This window comes from Tetrao urogallus, assembly GCF_951394365.1.
Source record: "Tetrao urogallus genome assembly, chromosome: 1".
NCBI classification, from domain to species: Eukaryota; Metazoa; Chordata; class Aves; order Galliformes; family Phasianidae; genus Tetrao; species Tetrao urogallus.
The window spans coordinates 160,171,850-160,194,762 of record NC_136813.1 but is presented as its reverse complement, the minus strand read 5'-3'; the positions used below and the strand labels follow the sequence as shown (position 1 = coordinate 160,194,762).

General features: G+C 40.8%; 1 protein-coding gene across 1 annotated transcript in view; it reads left to right on the top strand.

Moving 5' to 3' along the window:
• MSRB3 (methionine sulfoxide reductase B3) overlaps positions 1 to 22,913 on the top strand; it is a gene marked incomplete at both ends in the record, with an annotated part of 64,205 nt that overhangs the window by 5,998 nt on the left and 35,294 nt on the right. The window contains 3 exons of the mRNA XM_079542905.1: positions 6,874 to 6,982; positions 8,765 to 8,842; positions 19,276 to 19,304. Coding sequence (XP_079399031.1) covers positions 6,874 to 6,982; positions 8,765 to 8,842; positions 19,276 to 19,304 — 216 coding nt within the window. The remainder of the gene's footprint in view (positions 1 to 6,873; positions 6,983 to 8,764; positions 8,843 to 19,275; positions 19,305 to 22,913) is intronic.

The following is a 22,913-nucleotide window of genomic DNA, read 5'->3' as shown; positions in this document are numbered from 1 at the left end:
CCTCCTACTGGTCTGGGGGCTGTGGGGCAGCAGGCCGGGGCAGGCAGGCTCTGTGCTGAGGGCTCAGATTTAGCTCAGGGTTGCTTGGAATCGGAGGGGAGACCTCCCCCAGCTCCTTCCCTCCACCCCCCAGCCCAGGCACTCACGGCACTTCGGTTCTTGAAACGCAGTGCTCATTTCGCAGGCCACACATCACTATTGTGGAGGAAGCAGCAGGAGGATTTAGCTACAGCCTGAATGCTACAATAAGCTACACAGCACTGCGGTAGCCGCTGGCAAATGCTGACTTTTTAATTGTTTCCGCTGCAGGGTTAGACCTTTATTAAAGCCGTGTGAATAAACTTATTTTGATGGCTCACTGAAATGCAAAAGGTAGCATAAAGCACTTTTATTAAATTCAACTTAATTCTGCTGTTAATAAAATGCCTTTCCATATGTTGTGCACCTTTTTATTGATCCTGACAGAAATCTACTGACCAGATACAGAGTGCTCTAGTCTTCCTTGAAGAGTCTCTGCCTTTCTTGCTTTTAATTTAAACAGATGGAGTGCCCATGAAAGGTGCTGGGATTATATCAGCAAAACAAAAGTCTCTTTATCTATTAAAGGAGAGAGGAAGAGAAATAGATCATAATAAATGTTCTCTCCCACTGCTGTACCTGTGGATCTCAATCTTGCCTTGCTTGCTTTGCACCCAAGAGCAAGGCAGGCAGGCTGGCTGCTCTGTGCCTGTCCTTGGCTGTTGTGGGCTGACAGAAGTGGCAGTGATAATGCAAGGACTTTTGTTCCATGTTGGATGAGGTGCTTCTGCTCACCAGCTTCTCTGAGGGGCTGTGTGCTGCCATTTCCACTGGCCTGGTGAGGTATCTATGCTCACCCCCACCTGTGGTGCAGGCTGCTCTCAGAGTGCTCAACGTCTAAAGGTTGTGGGAGCGAGGTTGTGGCTGGTAGTGACATTGATTTCATTAATATGAGATAAGGAAGTAGAGTAGACGAATGGAGCTGCTTCTTTTCCCCTTTCCCAATATGCAAAACACTTCCAGCCCCTGCAGAATGTTTTTTACATTCGCAGGGAGGGCAGGCAGCTTCAGATTCCTTTTGCAGGGAACAAAGTCTCCTTGGCCTGTGCATCACCCACGTAACCTTGGCCTTGTCCACGTAACCACAGCACAGGCACTCACAGCTCAGGGCAAGCAGTAAGGCAGGCTCCTGCCCCATAAGATCTGCCCCTGCTGCGACCGCAGTGGGTTTATTTGGGTTTTAGTGCTCAGGAAACTGGTATTCTTACACAGAAGATCTTTGCTGATGATTCAGTATATAAGTGTGTATAAAACAGGAGTCATGCTGATGGCCAGGTGAAAAAAATAAATGTGGCAGCTCTGTCATTTGATTGCATGGAAGCTTGTGAACTTGCAAAGATCTGGCTTGCCCTTCCTTTGTAGCTATGTAACCATCCTGACTACCAAACTGACACTAGACAGTGTTTTTGAGACACATATTTTTTGGTGTTGTTCTTGAGCCCATATTGTGGCTGTTGTCCCAGTACCTGGCTTTTGGTTTTTCAACGCACAATATAGTGGAAATGGGCTTCACTCCATTACTCCTAATGCTTGCATGAAACTGCAAATGGTATTTCAGCAGCAGATGGGAGTTAGCTACCTACAGCAAGAAAGCAAAGGAGCCATCCCTCAGAGAAGAACCACAAATCTGTTTTTCAACGTGTAAAACGTTTACAAGGTTTCCCTAATGTCAAAGTTTGCGTTTTGCTTAAACTTGACCTCCCAGTTTTCAGAGTTCTTTTGTAGAATCTCTCCTAGGCAGTTGCGTGCTGAGGTGATTTAAAATGGCTTGTGATGGGATTATATAAAGATGTATCAAATACTGTGCTTTGTAAATCTTTTTTTTTTTCTTCCAAATTTACAAGCTAACAGAACTGTTTTCACTGATTTGCATTTTCAGGAGTTTTTCTTTTAATTTTTGTTAACTAGATCAACAGTTCCATATCCCCCACACCTTTTTTTTTTCTTCTTTTTTTCCTGATAGGGTGCAGACTAAAAGTGCATGGGGTGATATAAACTGTGCAAACAAAATTTAAAAGAATAAAACCAAGAGAGTCAAAGTTTAATAAACCTGATTGTTGGTGATAACATATGCAAGGATATTAATTTAAAAACACATACACAAATATTTTCTAACCTTGCAGGATCCCTTTTAGCTTCAGTGTGAGATAATTCACTGTGGATGAGTGAGGTAGGACCCACCTGTGAAGGAGCTTTGGGAAGCAGGAGACACTTAGAGCCAGGTCCTCCGAGCTCTTCACAAACTCTTCTGCAGTTACTGGAGCTGTGCATGCCCTCGGGGGTTTGCCCACACAGGTCCCATTGCATGACTGGGACTGTGGTGGTATAGATATGACCAAATGTGCAGGAAGGCCCCTCAGAATGCTTGGGTTTGTTAAAAGAAATAGTACTGAAGACTGGAAATCCGATTTATTATATGGCCCTGCTCTGCTGGAATGTTTGATCTTGCAGTATTTAATTCAGGAAGCCTTAATGGTATGCATTCAATGCGTGACTGTAATGTCCATTAATGCTAGTGGAATATAAGCATGCACAGAAGGAGGAAAACGTATGCTGTGTCTTCCACGGAGCTCAAACGCTCAGTTAATTTTGCAGTGATGGGAAGCAACAGGACATAAGAGAAAATCATTAGAACAGTTCAAAAGGGATGTAAAGGAGGAAAGGCATCAGGCGCAGTGCCAGGGTATGTCAGGGCACACCAGACACTGCTTGACACCTCCGGCATGGTGGAGCAAGTGAAGGGCTGAGTGGTGAGGAGTAACGGTCTGCGAACTCATGTCAGTCTGTCTGGACGTATCTTGTTGCTAGTTTCCTTGTGATTGGTTATACTGAAGGAAATGGCACTTGTTCGCCTGTGTTATGAACCACAGACTTGAAAAGGTCAATTGAAATCGGAATTCATATGTGAGGTGATATGCTTAATGTCTTCATTATCAGGTCAACACCCAGAAAATACTTTCTGTTCACCTCATTTTTTTACAGAAGGCCTCCAGACACCAGGGCTGAACTCTAAAATGTGCATGGTCTGTGGGTGAACAGTAAATTGCAGCACACTTTGCATTTCTTTTCAGAAAAGCCATTCCTAACCACAGGGATGACCAGAAGTGTTTCTGGTTTTGTTTGTTTCACCCTCTTGTACTTTATTTTTTTATATTTACACATTAAGATTTGTGAGTTCGGTCTTTCTTTCGAGCTTTCCATCCTGTTCCAAGATTCCAGCAACTTCTAGCACTGATGGAACTGCTGGAAAAGACATAAGGCAAGTGGCCTGAAGTGTCAATGTGAGCACTGAGTATGGAATGGTGGTGTGCACTGCTCCCTTGACGAGCACCAAGGAGAATGAAGGCACCATGCTGTGCTGACTGGAAAGCTTGCACTTGGTCTCAGACCCTGCAACGGAACCTGTGCAAGTGTTGTAGATGTCTGCCAAAGGAGGGGGTGAATTGTGTGACCAGAGTAATGCACAAGCAGATCATTGATGGCATTCAGTCCACTCTTGGAGCCCTGTCCGGACCTAGTGGAGCAGCTGGGTGAGGGAGCATCACCTCTGGGTAACGTCAGATCCCATTCAGAGTCCAAAGACAGAATGAACCCAACCTTAGTTATGTTCACTATGTATTTAGTCTAACCATACTGTCAGAGTTATCACACGGTTGCCATGTTGTGTGTGCAACTGATGGCATTGTATCTCTCCTTCTGGGAGCTGCACCATTTGTGAGGGAACAGTGGGGCCTTACTTTGTGCCTGAGTTGCCCAGAAAGGTTTTGCAGCTTTGCTGCTGTTCAGGATCCCTTCCAATAGCTTGCAGGTGGTATCTCATGCAGGGAACCAGGGTGAGGAGGGCGGCCAGGGCACCTTTGTCCTCTTTAACAACCATTGCTTGTTGGTTTCCCTTGGATTGGCAGGCTGGTCGTGTACTGCAGGCTGAGCATTTTTGTCCTTTTGCATGGTAGTTCCTTCCCAGCTGAAGGACTCTGCTCCTAGAATTTCATCCTGCCATCTTCCTGAAGCTTGTACATGGGGTGTGATTCAGATAATGTATCCTCACACTCTCCGGTCATGGTTGAGCCTTGCATTACCTCCCTGGCTCTGCAGCAACATGGGAATAGTGCAGTCAATTCCTGGAGCCTTTTGTTGTCGCTGCTAGCAGTTAGCTAGTGAGTGCAGCTACCTGAATAGGGCTGTTCCTTAGAGCTGAGGGCTGGACTGAGAGATTGCCTCTGTGATTTGTAGTGCAACCACAGCTTTTTGCTGCCGTGTGCTCTATTAAACTGGAAACCTGGAAAGTCCTTTGTTGGGTCAGGTTGTAATTTACCCCAGTGCAGATTAGCGAGATTCCCCCACAGACATAAATACTCGTCTTATTATAAAAAGGCGGCTAGTTATTAAAAGCAGTGGGGAAAAATCTTCTGTAACGTGCTCCCCACTTCTGATCTATGTCATGGATCAAGTGGCATACAGAAATTTCCTAGTGAGTAACAGTGAGCCTGCTAGTTGAAGAACACTGTGTTTCTGAGATAGAAGAGAAATTATTCAAGGAGTGCAAAGAGGGAATGCTGGCTATTCTGCAAAACGTTCAGTATTTTCCATGACTTTTTGCAAAGCGAAGATATCCTTAGTTTTCTTGTTTGAAACAACTGACGAGCAAATGGGCGTTTCTGGAAGAAACAATTGGGAGATATTTTTAAAAGTGAGGTGTTGGTCTGTAGGATTCTTTGCTGCTCTCTAGACCAATTTTTTGATACTGCAATATCAGACGAAAGAGCAGCTGTCAGTTTCCTTCTGAGCAGCGAAGAGCAACACAACAATAGTTATTTATGTAATGCGTGTGCTTCCTTTCCCTGCTCTCTCTTCTTTGAAGGACTCACTAGTCCTAGAGCCCAGCACATTGTGAGAATAAAAACCTCCAAAGTCTGACATCTTTAAATAAGCAACCAAACGTTGTAAAGAACAAACCTCACTTACAGTTAGGAAACAATATTTACATTTAAGGTTGAAAAGCCAGGATGTAGGAAAATTTTGCTAATTTGGAAGGTGACCTTTAAGTGCACCAAAACCAAATAATTTGTAAGCTATGGCACAGGGCACATTCCTGCAAAATTTGTGTGAATACTGCTTTAGTGGTTCTTGAAAGACAAACAAAGAGACCTGGAATGAAATCTTTATCCCTCTCCTAAATAAGATTGGAGCTAACAAAGGCGTACAGCAGCGCCCTTTCAAAGCTTGCCATTAAAACGCGGGCTCTGCAGCACAGCTAATGAGAGGGCTCAGAGTGGAAAACAATCTGTTTTTAAGAATGTTTAGATCAAAAGTAATTTCTAATTTATGAAATAAAGTCGCTTTTCAATACCTTTCTTTCACTAGTAAAGCTTTTTATGTTTGCACTATTTACTTCAATCAGATGTTTTCAATTTTACTTTTCTCTTCCTGAAAATACTTCCTAGGGTTAGTCAGTAGTGACCAACTGCATTATTCTTTTTCTCTCTCCCCTACTCACCCACCCCCACACATTAAAAAAAATGAGAAAAGAAGAGGGGGAGGAAGAAAGAAACATCTTTTCTTAAATGATTTGCAAGCATCTGTGCTTTAAGCTACTTTTTATGAACACTCCTTAGTAATGACTCAAGGTAAAAAAGCAGAAAAGCATCCAATGTTAGGAAATTGCAATCCAATACCATGTAATTTAAACCTGCCATTGCCTCTCCTGTACTAAATGACATACAGATGGGTAGCTCTGTTCCCTCTACTTTGGGAACACAATTGGTCTTTTTATGAGCGTATATACATTACTAGCAAAAAATATTTTTGTCGGGACTGTTTATTTCTAATTGTATCATATTTTAATTACTGTCATTAGAGCGCTTTTTTCCTGCCATGCTTTGTCAGCTCGTTTTTGCAAGTGATTATTCAAGTTATTTTTATATTTGGCCATTTCTCTTATTACGTTAGGAGTTTTCATTCAAAAGCAGCTTTATTGTTATTTTCCTTGATGTGACGCGCACTTTTGTTCCATAGAAATGTTTTTTACAGTAATCCCTATGTACTCCTTTTTTTGTGAATTAAGCATAATACGAGATTCTCAGAGACGGGTAATTCCAATAGCAACCCTAATTTTAAGGGAACTTTATTGTTGAACCTGATACATCATACTGCATAAAGACGTGACCTGCCGCTCAGGGCTCTTCAACAGGGAAAAATACAACTGCTACCTTTATAAAGAAAAAGGGACTAAGATGCTACTGAATGTTAAATAACTGGATTGGAATTCTAAAGATCTATCATTATTCTAAGCTACCTTAAAGGGGTATGAAATTGTTGGACGATGTAGCTGAACATCATATGCCCATTACCATAAGTCTCCAATATAGATGTCTTGTAAAGAACATTTCAGCTGCAGTTTTATATATATATATATATGTGTGTGTGTGTATATATATATATTGCAGCTTGCTTTCTTTCTTTCCTTCTTTCTTTCTTTTTAAATGGCTGGAAAACGTAACTTTTTTGTGAATGATTTTGTGCGCAACAGTTTAGCGTATAACACACGGAAGGGCTTTGGCTGTAGCACATTGTCACTGCTCCAGTGGAATCACCTGGCTCTCGAGCAAAATTCTTTTTAAACTTGGATTTGAAAAAATAATCAGCTGCAGTTCAGCTGAGCCATTCTTCGTGCATTAGGGACCGGTCTGGTCATTGACAAGTGAATGCAGAAGCTATGCTGTGGCCGTCTGCCAAAGCAATTATTCAGGATTTAAGCTAAAAAGGCTCCTTCTCCCATATCCTCTCCCTTTGCAGGGTCATGTAGGGATAAAAAAGACTGTAAGGTGGTCTTTTCCCAGGAGGAGCTGAGGAAGCGGCTGACACCCTTGCAGTACCATGTCACTCAGGAGAAGGGGACGGAAAGGTAAGGCAGGGCGAAGGGAGCGCATCCCTCGAAACGCAGGCATCTTTCTTGTCTCCCTTTGCTCTCGCTGGTGCTTCCTCATCCTCCCCGGCAACTTTTTTTTCCAGGAATTCTGCACTTGTTTACTAACCCCTACAAATTAACACCACCAAAAGACAAGCATCTGCAGCACGGAGGCCATGGCCAGGGGTCTTGTGTGACTTATAATGAACACTGTATGTCTTATAAAGTCGCAGGGCTTATGTTTAGAGTCTGTTTTTAGTTTACTACAAAATGTGTGGAAGTAATAGCGGTTTAGGTACACTTCTTGGAAGACATCACAGTAAGCAGAACCACGAGGGAAATGGCCCCGTGCCAGGATGCTGAAGTTTTGAAGGTGGTCATTGTAAGTATAGACATTTTGGCTGCAGAAAGAAGGTAGCATAATTTAGTTCTTTTCCACCCCGCTCCAATTTCTTTTTGAAGCACATGTGGAGAAGGTATTTATTGGCTCATTTGTGGTTGGAATGTCAAAAATTTTCAATAACTGCCCTCACATGGCTTTAGTCGCTGGAAGCCAGCCCTGAATCCTGCAGGAAAAAAGAGACTTGCTTCCAAGACTGTTTTTAGTGAATAAAGTCTCTCTCAGCTGATTCCAACACGAAGGTAACTTGCCAAGGCCTAACCATTTTTGTTGTCTAATTTATACCATTGAGCTTGGCATAAGGCCCCGGCTTTACCTCCGATCCAAATGTACTAATGATGTAACCGCTTGTTTTCATTCATGACCTGAAAGGGCTCTTCACCACACATGGGGTCCTGCTTAATAGGCGGCACTCTTCCCGACAGCGAGCTGTTTGCTGGACGAGCCGAGTGAGCCGGTCCCCTGCTCCCATCCCTTCAGCTTCCCCGCCGCCCAGGCTGGCCAGGGGATGGGGACAGCGGCCCCCGCTGCGAGGCTTTCCTGCCCCGCGTCCCTCCCTCTTGTGTATGGGACCAGCAACGTGATTTAATGTGCACAAACAATCGGAGATAAGGTCATTCTTAAAAATCCTGTTTATAAAAAAAAAAAAAAAAAATTGGACCTCATAAAAAGGGTGAAAGGATAATAAAAACAAGCTGCGGAGCACATAGGCTTTTTGTTGGACTAGCACAGCTGATTCGTATTAGATGAATGACCTCCTAGCCTTTTAGATTGTTAACTTAGAAAAATATTCCCTCAAAGCTGTAATATTGCTTTTCAGCTACAAATATAAGGCTCATGCAGCTTGAAATCATGGAGCAATTATTTCATTTTCAGCTACAATACTTCTGTTGCCCTGGCAGCCCATCTTGGACGAACCAAACACTGATTCCTCATTATCATCTCAATGGCAGACACCCAAGAGCTTTGCACCTCTCACTCAGCATCTGAACTCACTGCTAAAACATTTCCTAAAGGCAAACCCTCTTGCATAGAAGTACATAGGATGAAACTAAATTTGAAAGCGTCCGCGTTTACAAAATGTGCATTTCACTTACCAAGATTCCAGTTTTTCTCCTTTTTGTTGTTCTGTCCTTTGAACTGTGTGACAATTTGCTTCCTCTTGCATGATACGTAACACCTGAAACTAACTAATGAGGACATTCCCCTTTTCCTGTGCCTGCTTTATTTGCTTCATTTAATTAAAAAAAAAAACAACTACAAACTTTTAATTGTTTCTCTTTTGTCTGTAATATTTTTCTAAAGTCCTACCTACTTTAATAATTAAAAAAAAAAAATCCTCTATTTATTTTTAAAATGTAGTGTTATTGTTTTCCCAGTGCCTTTGAGGGGGAGTACACACATCATAAAGCTCAAGGAATATACAAATGTGTTGTTTGTGGAACTCCTTTATTCAAGTGAGTATACTAAATGTAGTTTTGAGATTACTGTCTCTTAGTTTATGTGCTGTGTTCCAATATAATCTTGCATATATTCCAGTATTGATGTAGTTGTGTAAGAGAATATAAGTCATTCAAACTGATAAGGAGTACAAGAGAAGCAATGTAATGAATAATGTTACAATAAAATAATAAATACATAAAAATAGTAAATAAACAAGATAGCAAATTTCATAGTAAGATAACACTGCATTAGAACAGGCATTTTGACTATATATATATATATATATATATTTTTTTTTATTTTTTTTCCATATGTACCCATGCCAAGTTATAATAGAGTACTTTGCTGTTCTGATAGCGCTGAGTTATGGCCGTTAGCATTACTAGCAGTCAACTTTAAGATCTGGATCCTGTGTGGCAATGCTGCATCCATGCTACAGCATTGTGTCCAAGAATGGAGAAATAAGGAGATGCTTTTTTAGAATTCAAGCAGTTAAGCAAACAAAACTCAGGAAAATGACATCACTTACTGGATTTTCATCCATCCCAATTAACACGCAGAGAGAGCTGAGTTGGAAACTGAGGCAAGGATTAAGAAAGACATAATAAATTTTCTGTCCTGCAGTTGGAAACTGAGGCAAGGATTAAGAAAGACATAATAAATTTTCTGTCTTGCATGACAAATACCCTTTAGAAGTACTGTGGGAATTACAGCTCTAAATTTGGTGGTAGAAGCTGTGCTGATTGAATTTTCTCAATCACTGCATTGTTTGCCCCGTTTCTGTTGTGTATTTTTTTTTTTCATATTTTTGGCCAATTGTCTTCATTCAGATGAAGAATTCCATCTGAGTTTTTCCCTCAGTTCACATTGTCTCAGCCCTCTCACTTGGAGAGGCATCTTCGCAGCAGCATGAAGCAGGATGGTCAGCATAGCGTAAGGAAAACTGGGTTGGTAATAGGTTGCAAAAATAAAATTGATGGAGCTCCAGAATCACAAGATGTGGCAGTGATAGTTTTTCTCTAGAGACTGTCTGTAAAGATGAGAAAAGAACTTCATCTCTGTTAAGTTTGATTCCTCTGTTAGATGACCTGCAGAAACTTTAGTAATAATGTGAATCTTTTGAGTTGGAAAACTGATCATTATGAGCTCAGCCAAGGCAATATTCTCATGTCATGTGTTATTGAGGTGCTTGGCTTGGGGATACACATGGGGATCTGAAGGCTCCAAAACCTGTTTTTCTACTCTGCCACTCAGACATTCCCTTGCTTACTATAGCTGAATCTTTGCGGGGGAAATCCTGGCTCTGTTGAAGTCAATTCACATTTAGCAAATGAATACAATGGAGCCAGGATTTCACCTTGTACCTTCAAGACTGGCTTCCTTTCTGTCATCTGCTGGAGAAAGAGTAATTTTTTGTAAGGTGAGATTTGGACAGAAGTAGTTCACATAAATGAATGTGAACTACTTTCCAGTCACTTTCACAATCTATTTCATATGGGAAAAAAACTGCAACAGGAGACTTACTTGTGATTATCTAAAGCACAGTATGCTTTGGCATAGTCGACTTTTGTAAGTTAAAGGTAATGAGTTGGATTTCCTTCTGTGAAAAGAGCTATATGGAAATGTCCCTGTTTTCAGATTCTCTTTGAGGCTCCCCATGGATTTTATGGGAGGAGAGAGGAGGAAAGAGGGAAGTTGTTTTTTATTTTTAATAACTCCCAGGCCAGTGGGCACCTGAAAAAGCCTTCCTCATTGTGTCCCAAGCTTCCCAAGCCCTTTGTGTTGCTTTATGGCACTGAGCTCTCACCACCTCTGATCCACACTGAGTCCTGCTGGTTCTGCTGACATGAGTGGCCGAGGTGAGAACAAATGGAGAGGACTGTAGGGGCCCATCAGTTCTGTCCATGGGGCCAGGTACAGCTGCAGAGTTGAGGTAGGATGGGTGCTCTTTCAGTACTGGTGCAGTCACTGCAGTATCAGTAGGAACTCTCCTCATCTATCCTTTTGCCTGCAAGATCCATGGAGGGCATTATGCTCAGCACCAACAAAACTGATTTTAGCACCGTGAAGACAATTTTTTGCAACTAGGGAAGATACGTTCCTGTATCCTGGTGCCTCCTTCTGCCCGGCCAACTAAAGAAGCGAGAAGGTAGCATAAATAACAGAATGCAAAATGTATGATGTTTACTAAATTTTCCCCACAAATATGAATCACTGGAATATTTGCTTTGGAATAAGGAGTAGGACAACACAAAGAAAGGCCATTGCCCTAGATAAAATGCATGCAAGTGGTTTTTCATTTTATCTTTTTTTTTTTTTTTAACTTTCTTTTTAATTTCCAGATAGTCATCTGAAACTTGTATTTCCATTTGGTTCTCATTGGGTGTCCATTAATTTTTTTCTTCATGTCATTGTAATCTGTAAATATATATATTTGGACAATGGACCTGTCAGTTTAACCGGGAAAGAGACTGAAGCTTCAGCAGTAATATTAACAAACTTCAACTTTTAACATTTCTGATTTACGTTGTTTCATTACCATGTGACACACGAGGTCAGGGAACACATGAATTTTACACTCCAGATGAAAGACCTGGTTTTTGGTGCGTCTTTAAAACAGAACTCTGTCTCTATCACAGGAAAGATAAAAGAAACAATTAGGAATTTAACATCTCTTCATCTACCTACTTGTACTAGTGTTATGAGAAACCTCCCAAGCTTTATGGAGAACATGCTTTAACTTTTTCCACAATCAAAGGTGGCTCACGCATAAAATCCATAATCTTGCCATTGAATCTAATTACTCCATCTCTGAACTTTCACGCCAGACAGTCTCCTACATCCCAGTACAGCTGCCCAAAGAAAGCAATAAATGAGAGAGACAATAAACTAATCTCAAGTATCTCCTTTTCTGCAAGCCAGCCCATGTGAGGTTTTATGTTACACTGTGTTACACCCCAGTCTAGCAGCAGGCTTATGCTAAAGGCAGCGGCTTGGCCCCCCACCTTCCTCTTGTTCTTCATGGCTTCCCCTTCACTGCACATTGATCCAGCAGAAAACTGAGCTACCAAGAGAAAAACTCAGTCCCTGTGAGCTGTATTCTCCAATGTTCGTTCTTCGTGTGCCACATTTATGGCTGGACAGCCTCTGCAGCAGTGGTGCTTGTTTCCATGTCAATTCGCAGAGAGCCACCGAGGGCATGAGTAAATTCAGTACTTCTAAAGGCTGATGATACTTAAGGATGGCACCTACTTTTTTTTTTTTTTCAAGGAATTGTCTTGTATTCTCTGCTAAAATATCATTCTGCCCTCTGCCATGGCAAGCAGAGGTTAGAAGGGGCCGGAATGAAACCTGCTGCTTGCACTATTACCATAGGAGAACAATATTCCATATTTAATAAGCTGCAGTCATGTCCTTTACCATATGCAAGACCGTGTGAGAAAGGCGTGGAATACATGGGTTGAACTGGGAAGCTGAGGAGAATGACTTCCCTTTAAAAAAGAAATATTATTGTTGTGTCAGTTTCCAATTTTTAGGGCCAAGGGAAGAATTGCCAAGTCTTAATAAATCACCCACCACTGCCTTTATTGCTTCCTGGAAGGAACTCTCAGTAATGGTGTTGGGTATTCTGAACACGTGCTAGGAGAAACAGGAACACCCGTATTCATGTCATGTTTTCATTTGGTTTTCAATGAACTGTATCTGGTCTTCTCAACATCTCTCGGGCATCTAAAAGCAAATCAGGAGGAAAAAGCATAGTTGTGTGATGCTGCCATTAGAATGATATCCCTCCTCTCCTTAACGTAAGGGAGGATTTCAGCCATTATGCTAGGTCTGTAGCTTTCTTCTCACTATTTGGGCAGACCAGATGACAAATCAGCACTGGCCATCTAGCAAGGAGAGCCCATATGAAATACTTGCTGTAGCATCTCTGACAAGATATAATAAGGCTAATAGACCTACTGAAGCAATTTCATCCATCCAGACTGACTCTCAGTTTCTTTATAAAATTTCTAGTTTTGTGTGTCAAAACCAGGAGCTTCCTTTTAATAAAATTGATTTAGAATAAGTAAGCTTTTGCTTGTGTAGGAATGGTAGGGAGCGTTACCAAACAGTTCTTTCTCTGAACCCAAATCTTGGGTATTACATAGCTCAGAGGAGCTTCAGGATCTTAAAACTTGTAAGAGCTGATGCAGCTTTTTGTGAGTCTTCCCTAGAAAAGGGGAGAAACAAATAGTGAAGTTGCTATCATCAATCAAGCATTAGTTTCCTCTTGCTCTATTAATTTAGGGTTGAAACCAGCCTTGGTTTTGAGTCTGCTGTGTCTTTGCTTTGAGTCTTCTGGACAACAAATTCTTATGTGCTTTTAATCACCTTGGCTGAAATTAAAATAGCACAGTGCTTGTCGTCATCAGAGCCGTCTGGACAAGACTCTCTCCAGCAGGACAAACAAGTGCAACAAGATGGGGGATCTCATTGTTCACAGAGGACTTTTCAACAAGTATGATTTCCAAAAGGCAAAAGATCGACGTGGATTTTATAGGAGGCGGGAATTAGGATTCAAAAAGGAAGGAACAGAGAACTTCAAATTTACCATTTTAGATATTTCAAAGTCTCACTGAGACAAGCCTGTGAAATTGTTTTCATTTACTTATTGCTGAGCACTGCTGAATTGCAGATGTCTGCAGAACATATTAAGAAATTCAAAGAAACAAATACAGAGATTTCCATAATCATAAAAATATGCATAGATAACTTCCACTGATTGTACTGTAAAATTTCCCTTTATTGTCTGTCATTTTTAAAGTCTGATATCTAATTTCCCCTATTTGAAAACATGCTGCTTTGTGCTGACTGCTTATCAGTCTCACAGCTTGGAGAAGCAGATTTCATCTGGTCTTAACCTACCTTATGCCTCACTATGTACATACGTACCTGAACTAAAAATCAAGTACAGTGTATTGTTATGGATTATGAATACAGAAGTGCAGATTTCTATATTTATCTATTTTAAACTCTCATTTTAAAGCAAACTGTGGACAGAACTCACCCAGAGTACACATTGACTAACATGATGTTTAAATGGTGTTTTAACATTTTTTAAATGTTAAAAAGATTTTTGAATCTTTTCATCAACATGCGAAACAGAAATTCTCATGGCTTGCATCAGCAGTGAATCAGTCTTTTTTTTCTGTAGTCTAGGAAAGCAACATTAAAAATACATCAGTAACCAGGCTTCCTAGGGAAATGTGGCTCACAGGATCATGCTGTCTGTGTGTCAATCCCTTCTCAGTAACAAAACCTTATTATTTAATCTACTCGCCAATTTCAGCCAAATTTGACAAGGGAGTAGATATTAAACCTCAACGATATTAAGTGCTTAAATCTTTTGTGAAACTGGGAGAGAGATCACATTCATGACCTCTCTGAGGAGAGTCCTGAGCAAGAGTTCAGCTACATTATTAGATTATTCCAGATAATATTATTATAAATAATATATATATATTATTGTATTATAGCAGAGAATTCACATGAGGGTGGAAGAGAGAGAGGCATTATGCATGTCCAGAACTGGGAAGTGCCTATGAGTTTCTTTATTAGGCACTTTGGTACCTGTCTCTTGGACATAATGGAGCTGAAGCCCAGCTTTGCTTCTGCTGCTGCCTGCGGAATGCCTTGATCCTTAACACTCCTCAGATTCCCTGGTGATGGAGGTCTTGTAAATTCCTAGGTATTCCATCAGGCATTCATTCTTACATTGAAATACTTCTGTGTTTTTCCTTCTAGAAGCTTGCCTTGCTACTTGGGGCTTGGGCTCATGAGTAAGGTCAGTGAGCGTGTCCAATCAATAGTTTATTTTTTCAGGAGAGAAGAGCTATGTCCCTACCTGTGAACAAAATGGATGAAAGCCTCTTCTCTGGTCCTAAAGGCAGGTCAAGACATGGCTGGTATTTGTTAGCCTAAATTCTCCTCTGCTCCACAGCAGAGCAGTGTGGTCTTATGCTGCTCATGGAGATGGTGCCTGGCCTGTGCAGCCCTGTGCCTCGCCTTTGTCCTGCCCATTTATGTGCTGGCTCTCATGAGCATGGTTTGGGCCAGCACAGTGTCCACTGATGTGTGCATAACTGAGCACTTCTGTCCTGGCCTTCCTTAACTTTTCAGCAGTGCTATAGCCAAGAAAGCTGATGCTTCAACTTAGTATTTTCTGTACTATTGGGTGCAAACTGCCAAGAGAGGAATGATTTTATTCTGCTCAGTGACCTTGGCCAGGACACTGGTTGGCTTGCGTTATGTCAGGAACCTGCTAGATCCTTGTCTCTTCAGCAAACTGCCAATGCCAGCGTGGAATAAAGTGCTGTGTGAAGGAAGTTGTACCAGAGGTACGACTGTCATTTTTTACATTTGCAGAAGATGTTGATTTGAAGCCCTTATGGGGGGGAGTTGTATTTTCAGTGTCTGACCCTTCCCATGCTGTGCTAAAGAAACTTGAAGCAAAACTTTGTCCAGGAATAGACTGGAATAAACCGCTAATGCAAAGGTGTAAGAAAGCCAAGAGGATACAATGACTCCCTCACTGTCACAAAGAAAGGAACTGTTACAAGGATCAGAACTACAGAAATTGCACTGAATGCTTTCTGAGAGATCTGTGTTGCTTTCTAAGTCTGTTCTCAACGTTTATTGGTCTTCAACCAAACCGTAATAAACCTGATAAAGACTTCATCAAGAAAGGTGAAAGAAAATGCCAGTTTTAATGCAACAGTAAGTCCTTTTTCCCCTCAAGCCCGCTTTTGCTCTCTTTTTCTTACCACTTGGCATATAGAGGATCAGGTTTACGATGCTTTTTAAAAGACCTAGGTCCCAATCTTTAACCTTTTCACAGTACAGACAAATTGACTGTCTTTATATTTTGTTGTTTGTGATGGATTTAATTATCTATGAGGTACTTAAAAGTATTGTGGTACTTTGTCCTTAGTTAAACCTTTCCAATAGCTTCCTCTTTCCTTGTCTACTGTGTTTTGGTAATTGAGCTACTTAGCAGTTGTGTTTCCGTGTGTTATATGTATCTGAATAATATCACAGTTGGAAATGGAAAGCACTTTATAAATGTCCCCTTGTTCTTTTTGTTCACATAGATTTCCAAAGATATTTCTGAATTCCCTGCATTTCCAGGTACTTCTATGGAGCAAAAGCAGAGAAAACATGCACAAAGATGGTCTTTTTTCAAAATTTGCCTTCTTGTGTAATAACTGATAAAAAGCAGTTTGTAAAGTACCTGGCTGTATACAGTGAATCTTATTTGGTGTGGGGTTTATGTTGGATATCAGAACATGTACAGCAATAAAAAAAATGCACAGAATTTTTTTCTCCTAGCTGTCATGGTATTGAAAGTATAAAGGCATCACAGTAAATATTTTTGTTTGTAGCAGAACATGCCTTTAGAACTTACTTTTAGCATTTAACTATGTTCTATTTATTGGCTTTTTTTTTAGTTGCAGCTTTTTAACTCCTATGTGCAGCTTGTTTCTGATACATTTACCTACTGTGCTATAAAGAGAATGTTACAAAGTGCCAAAAGATCTAGGGGAAAAGTGCTGGTTCCACTGAAACTGCAGGAAGTATTATCTTCTTCCCACTTTTCTGTACCTTTCTAACATCCAACCATTTATATAATACTGTGCCTTAAATTCTGTGTTGTTTTCCCATGGTGACACGATGGCCATGACAAAGGTTGAGGCCATCAGTGGCTCCTAGTGCTACCTCCCATGCTGTATTTTCTTTCATAGCTATTCTGCTGTTGCCAGACAAAGTTCTATTCATTTATCTTCCCGTATCAGTTTCCTGATTTGCTGTCCAGTAATTTATGACTGCGTGGAGCTTTGGTGCTCATTACGCTGCCCGGTGACCCTTGTGACCCACCCCTCCTCCCCACCTACTCTCTGCCATCTTAGCCCCTGGGCTAGTTGTTACTGCTGCAAGATGGAGGGCCTCTGTCCGTGCCAAGGTGAATAAAAGGTCACCAGCCCGGTCTTGCACGGCTTTCAGTATGTGACATCATGGGTCAGTACAGTGGCTGTGCAGTGCTGTATCATGAAAGGTATTTCAGCAGAAGAAAAAATAATACAGCAAAAGGCATGTACTACTAAAGACTGAGCAACCTGTCAGGATAGAATCATAGATCTGTAGGATCATAAAGGTGGGAAAAGACCTCTAGGATCATCAAGTCCAGCCATCAACCTGTCACCACCATGCTGTCACTGTCCCCATGAGATGCTGGCCAGGAGGTTGCTGGTGGCCCCTAGCTCTGCTGCAGCGATGGAGCAGGACCCTCCTGGCCTTTTTAGGCTTTTTTCTGGGTATCGTGTCTGTTGCAAAAAAATTAACAGATGAATAAAGAGAAACACACAAATAATTCACCCTTTATTGGTTTACTGTGAGGGTAATTACAGGTCAGTTATAAACCTGCGAGGGCCTGTTTGGGAGTAAAAAACTGGAAATGAACTGATCATCTGGTGGCTGACACTTAAATAGAGCTCTGTTGGAAACTCTCCTTGCCTGAAGAAAATTGAAATGTCAGTATTTCCTTTATTCTGCATCGATAGCTGTTGAAGGCTTTTGTGCTAGACTGAGGCCTACAGAGGCGTGAGCAGGGGGTGTGAAGTGTTGCCTACAACTTCATCAGCAGAGCGTTCAGGTACAAGGCAACACTTGGCTGACACACATCTTTTGCAGAGTGAGAATTTCATTCTGTTCATGAATACAAACTGAAGTATTATTTGTATTACCGAATGAGAGCATGGTTGGTAGCTGGGCGATTGGTGCTGGTGGAATTTTGAAAGGCATTTCATCTTCAGTGCTTTTGATGGTTTTCTGTCAATTAGAAAGTTGAACTGTGATTTTTCTCTTCCATCTTTTCACCACCTGAGCTATACTTAGAATATGAAAGACTGCATACAGGGGGAAGGCGGAGAATGAGCAGGAAGGGAGAAGGGAGTAGTTTCCTTTCTGATGGCTTTAACTATTTGCACCAATAGTGCAAATTAGTTTGCTTTTTCATTAGGATTGATTTGATTGTAATCTTTTTGCTGTAATGTAGATCTCTGGTAAAGGTATTACGGTGCCAATTCCGCGGAATATATAGAATGTGTAAAAAAAATCTGCAGGGATTTGCATGCATGAGCTTATCAACTGTTGGTTTTGCTGTTATTTGTTTGTTTGTTTTTTAAAAAAGGACCGTAACTTCCAAAAATACATCCCCTCCCTAATGCAACGTACAAAGATCCCCTTAGATAGTTCCCCCTTGGAACTCCTGGGGAAATGCATTTTCCTGGCAGTGTAATGTCCCTTAACACAACTCCTGCAGGTCAGACCCGGTGTCCTGCTGTGACAGCCACAACCATGTGTGCTGCTGATTGTTAGGGGGCAACATGAACCTGATTGGAACATGCCTGCTAATTGGTTTGAGAGTGAGATATAGACAATGCTGTCTTATAGCAGATTGTGTAGATAGGCCTAGTCAGAGGGTTAATTCTGCTTGACAGCACATCAGCAGCATCTTGAGAGTAATTACCCAACTTAAGTTTTCCCACAGTTGAATTGAGATCTTCAAAGGCTTCTACATTTACAAGTATTATTAACCTATATCTGAAACATGATGTTCCCACAAGGGCTAATTTTTTCTTCCTTTTATTAAATATACAGGTTATAGGGTTCATTTGCTAAGTGCTAAGCCCTTAGAAGAAAACACTGCTTGTTAGAGAGAGAGAAATCTGTAGTGCACGACCAAAGCAAATGATGCATAATGCACACATCATTGTCTTTTTGCAAAGACTTTAAAACAAGTTAAAATTTAGGTCTGGCTCCCTTCCTCTCTCCTTCTCTTCCACCCCCTGCTTTCCACTTTTAGGAAAATCAAACCACTTATTCCTATGTGCAGAGTGAGTAAATTGAAGACACACACAAACAAAACCCTCCTAGGATGTTGTTCAATTAAGTGCAGATCATTGGATACAATACATATGACATTAATGAAATGGTATCTGCTTCAAAAATAGATTGGAAACATTCATGAATAAATCAAATCCTGTTAATGACTTTTTAAAAATGAAAATGAATGAAAACAATATTTATTTGTTAGGAACAACAGTATGTCATGAGTAACAGCATATAGTTTAATCCTGTTTTAAATTTATGTTCTATTTTCTGCATTCATTTTGCGATTTGTCTTTGAAAATATCGTCTTTGTAACAGTCCATTGTAAAAGCCCCAAATATTAAGAATCTTATTTATCTTTTAGGTTCAAATGCTATTGAATGCGTTAAATATTAACACAAGCAGGCAGATAGCTTTGTTAAACACAATATTTGCTAGGAGGGTATCAGTCTGTCAAAAGCCTTTTGTGGCATGAAGCAGATCTTGTAACTTGTGATCTTTTTATTTTCTTTTGCAGGTCAGAAACGAAGTTTGACTCCAATTCAGGTATGTTTAGATTTACAGTGTTTTGCTGAATGTACACTACTCGGGTTAATCTCAAAAGAGTAGTTTATCAGTTCAAGTTCAGTTTAGTTTTAAACAAACTGGGGTAGGTCAGTCTTAAAAAGGATCTTCATTTCTCACCCTCTGCAAACAGCGTCATTACCGTGAAACATTTGCTTTTGTTCCTTTCATTATACCCTGTCTTTTTTCCCCAAAAGATGATCAGGAAGATATATCTCCTGATGGACTTTAATTGATCCAGAAAAATTATAGAACAAAAAATGATAATGTAGACTAAAGCAAATGGAGGACTGAAGTGAAGTTTTGAGAATGATTGCTGCTTTAAAGGGGAGTGTTTTTCTTCCTGGTGGACAAAGACATTTCATGGGAATTTGAAGTCAGTGCAGCCTATCTGTCAGGAAACAGATGATTTGTCATCAAATTTTCATGACAGATGCATGTACACAATGCATGCCAGACCAGTCTGTAGGGCTCTCTCTAGGAGGTTTACCAAAAGGCAGTCTCTCTCAAGTTGTCTTTTTAAAGAATTTTAATGTGTGGTAGGGATTGAGAGGGAAGTGAAGGTCAGTCTAACAGGTTAATGTGTATCTAACAAGACAAAAAACACAGGACAGCAAACAGAAGAACAGTTGGGAGAAAAACAGAGCTCCTAATAGCAGACTGCTACTTGGTTAACTATTCTTGGGCATTCCTTAATGTTAACGTAGATTAAGAATAGTCTGTTGTCCTGAAACTAGCTGAAATGCCCATTGCCTGAAACGATCGCTCACAATTTATTTTTTGTTAGGATGGAAATGACTTTTTAAACTGAAAGCCTGGTATTATAGCAATCTTGTGTTCAGGCCAACCTTGTGTTTAAGTTATCTTCTATATGATTTGCTTAATGTGGTGGTTGTAATTGCTTATAATGATATGAATTTTACAATATATATTACTCAGATTATTTATGAAATAGCATGTTCCCTTTTATCCCAGCTGCAGCATGAGTTGGGTTTGAAATGTGAGGTATTACTTTGCTTTTTCTTTCCGTGCTAGATTTTATCTTTGGAACTGTATGGGAGTGAAATCTACAGCAGGAAGCATTTATATACCTAATTCCTACATCTTGTATACTTGAGTCATCTTGCTTCTATTATGATTTTAGTCGGAGAGTTCAAGGTTACTTGAGTCAACTGTATGCTAAGATTGTTTCTTAGATCAGTTTTACAAGGGAAGATAGCTTCACACATTTCGTGCCGTCACCTCCTTTCCTTGTTAATAACGACACCAATACCGTGGTGCAGAGCAGGATGTCAAATGTCTCACTATTCTCTGAAGGAGAAAATGCTATCTGTGGAACTTCGGCTTGCTCAGTGGGTTAGGCTGCAAACACTCTTCTGACGTTTTCTTTGAAGCAGCACTCCCACCATGTGCTGTGGCTATGAATGTGGGGCTGTGGGATCTCCTTAGGAGCACAGAGTATCCATGCACTTTCGGCACCATCACTGCGATGGCAAATGCCTGCTCAGTAGATGTCACCTCTCTTTCTGGGCTCTGTAGGCTGAGTGTGAGCTCTTAAATGTCTCTTCTTCATCTGTGTGGGGCCCACAGGCTTTCTTTCCTTGTGTATGGGCTGTCTTCTCTCATTACTTTCTGGAAAAGCCTGGTTGCCCAAGGACTGGCTGGCAAGCACTTCTGTGCCTCGCTGCTCTTCTGAGCAAGCATTGCTTGTACATGGCCAGATGCTGCAGTAGGAAATTTGGAAATCAGGACCATTTATTGTAGATCACACAAAAAATATGTAAATAGAAATGATCAGTAAAAGCCCCAAGATCTTCTCTGTCGCTACAATTTTTGCTGCTCCTAAATATTCTCTGGACTTGCACCAGGATTCTTTGCAGCAGGTAGTCAGCTAACTTTGTTTTGCTGAATGTTAACAGGCACCACGGATGTCACCAGGAGTTTAAGGCCTTAGGTGCTGTGTTGCTTTTCACTTTGGAGTGCTTTGTACGCGTATCATCAGGGATGCAACACAGGAACGTTCCAGGGCTGAGGAACTTTTAAGATTTATTCCTCCTTCTGCAGTGCCTCACTTTCATACTCTGTTTGTGATTCTTTCCCCTAAGCCCCTGAGGAAGATGTTGGTCAGAATAGTCCTACCATGGGACATCAGCCATCTGCCCAAGTTTTGAAGGCTCTTCTCCCAGTGCATGGCCATGTGGGTGGCTGACAGCCCAGGCTGGGCTCTGGCTCTCATTCTGTTCTTTGCCATGAATGTTATCCTTGGAATTGAGAACTACAGACTTTTAATGACTTGGTTTTATCAGTGCTGCCTCTTTTGGTGTCACATCCAAGGATAGTTGTTAGAAGATAATAGAAAAAGCAGATTAAGCAAACAAAGAGGAATTTTAAGAAAAAAGAAATCACAGAAAGTTCATAACCTTAAAGTCACTTCACAGCTGGAAACATCAAGACTGAAAAAACCTTTATCTTTGTGAAAAGTACAGCAGCCTGTCCTTGGGATGGTGCTCAGTTATTCTACAGAGCTGTTCTTGATGGTCAGATAGTATAAGCACTTAGAGTTTATCTTTCGTTGCCAGAAAGTGAGAGAGGCAGAGAAATGGAGACACTGAGGTCAAGTCAACATGTGTCACCCAAATAAAATACCACTGATTTGGTTTCTCCACTAAAAAATTTGCCATCGCTTTCCCCACAGCAGACGTTAAGCTCAACCTTTCTGCTCCCCCTGGGCAATCAGGAGAGTCAAGGCAGAGAGAGGAGGTATGCACTGGTGGTGACAAAGAAGCATCTTTGCAAAAAATTCTCTTTCTTGTATGAGGGGATGTAATGCCCTATGTAGCACTATGTTCTGCATAATGCATGCCTTTGAGATGTGTAAATGTGACATTGCTTTTGAAAGGGTTGCTGCCATTTGAAACCAGTGACTCTACATTTACATGACCTTGAGTTCCTCAGAGACACCTTAAGGTACTTTCATGTCCCTCATTTCATTTTGAATTCCCCAGACTTCGATTCCTGAGTAAAGCAACAATCCTGCAAACGGACACAAACATGCTTTGTATGAGCATATCTCATGTTACTCAAAACAGCTCAAGTGTTGAACCTGAGAATGAGATAATTTCATTCTAGAATGAGTATTTTCCTGCAGGGAGCTGTTCTACAACCTGTCGCATGCTCTAAATTAACCTTAATGTTAATTCCAGTTAACTTGCAAGTCTAGATGTGCCCCTGTTAAGCATTTATCAATGCTTATTGTACTTCTCCTTCCTAGAAATAGGTGTGAAATATAGAAGAGCTGAAAGAAGTCTTTCTAAAGCAAGTACAAAGTCTGGGATACAGCTTTAAAAGTGCCCAGTAGGCTCACTGTAAATGAAGCCTTGGAAATATTGTTCAACACTGAAATATTAGGCAAACATTGTCAGAAGAAGATTAATTTGAACTTGAGAATTAACTTAAAAGAAGGCTGTAAAATTCCTATAGTGATGATCGGGATTTATCATATAAATAGCTATAACATCTGTAGGGGACGCACATTCTTCATATCAAGACTAACAGTTCCATCTGAGAAACTTTTTTCTCTGCTGATTTTAT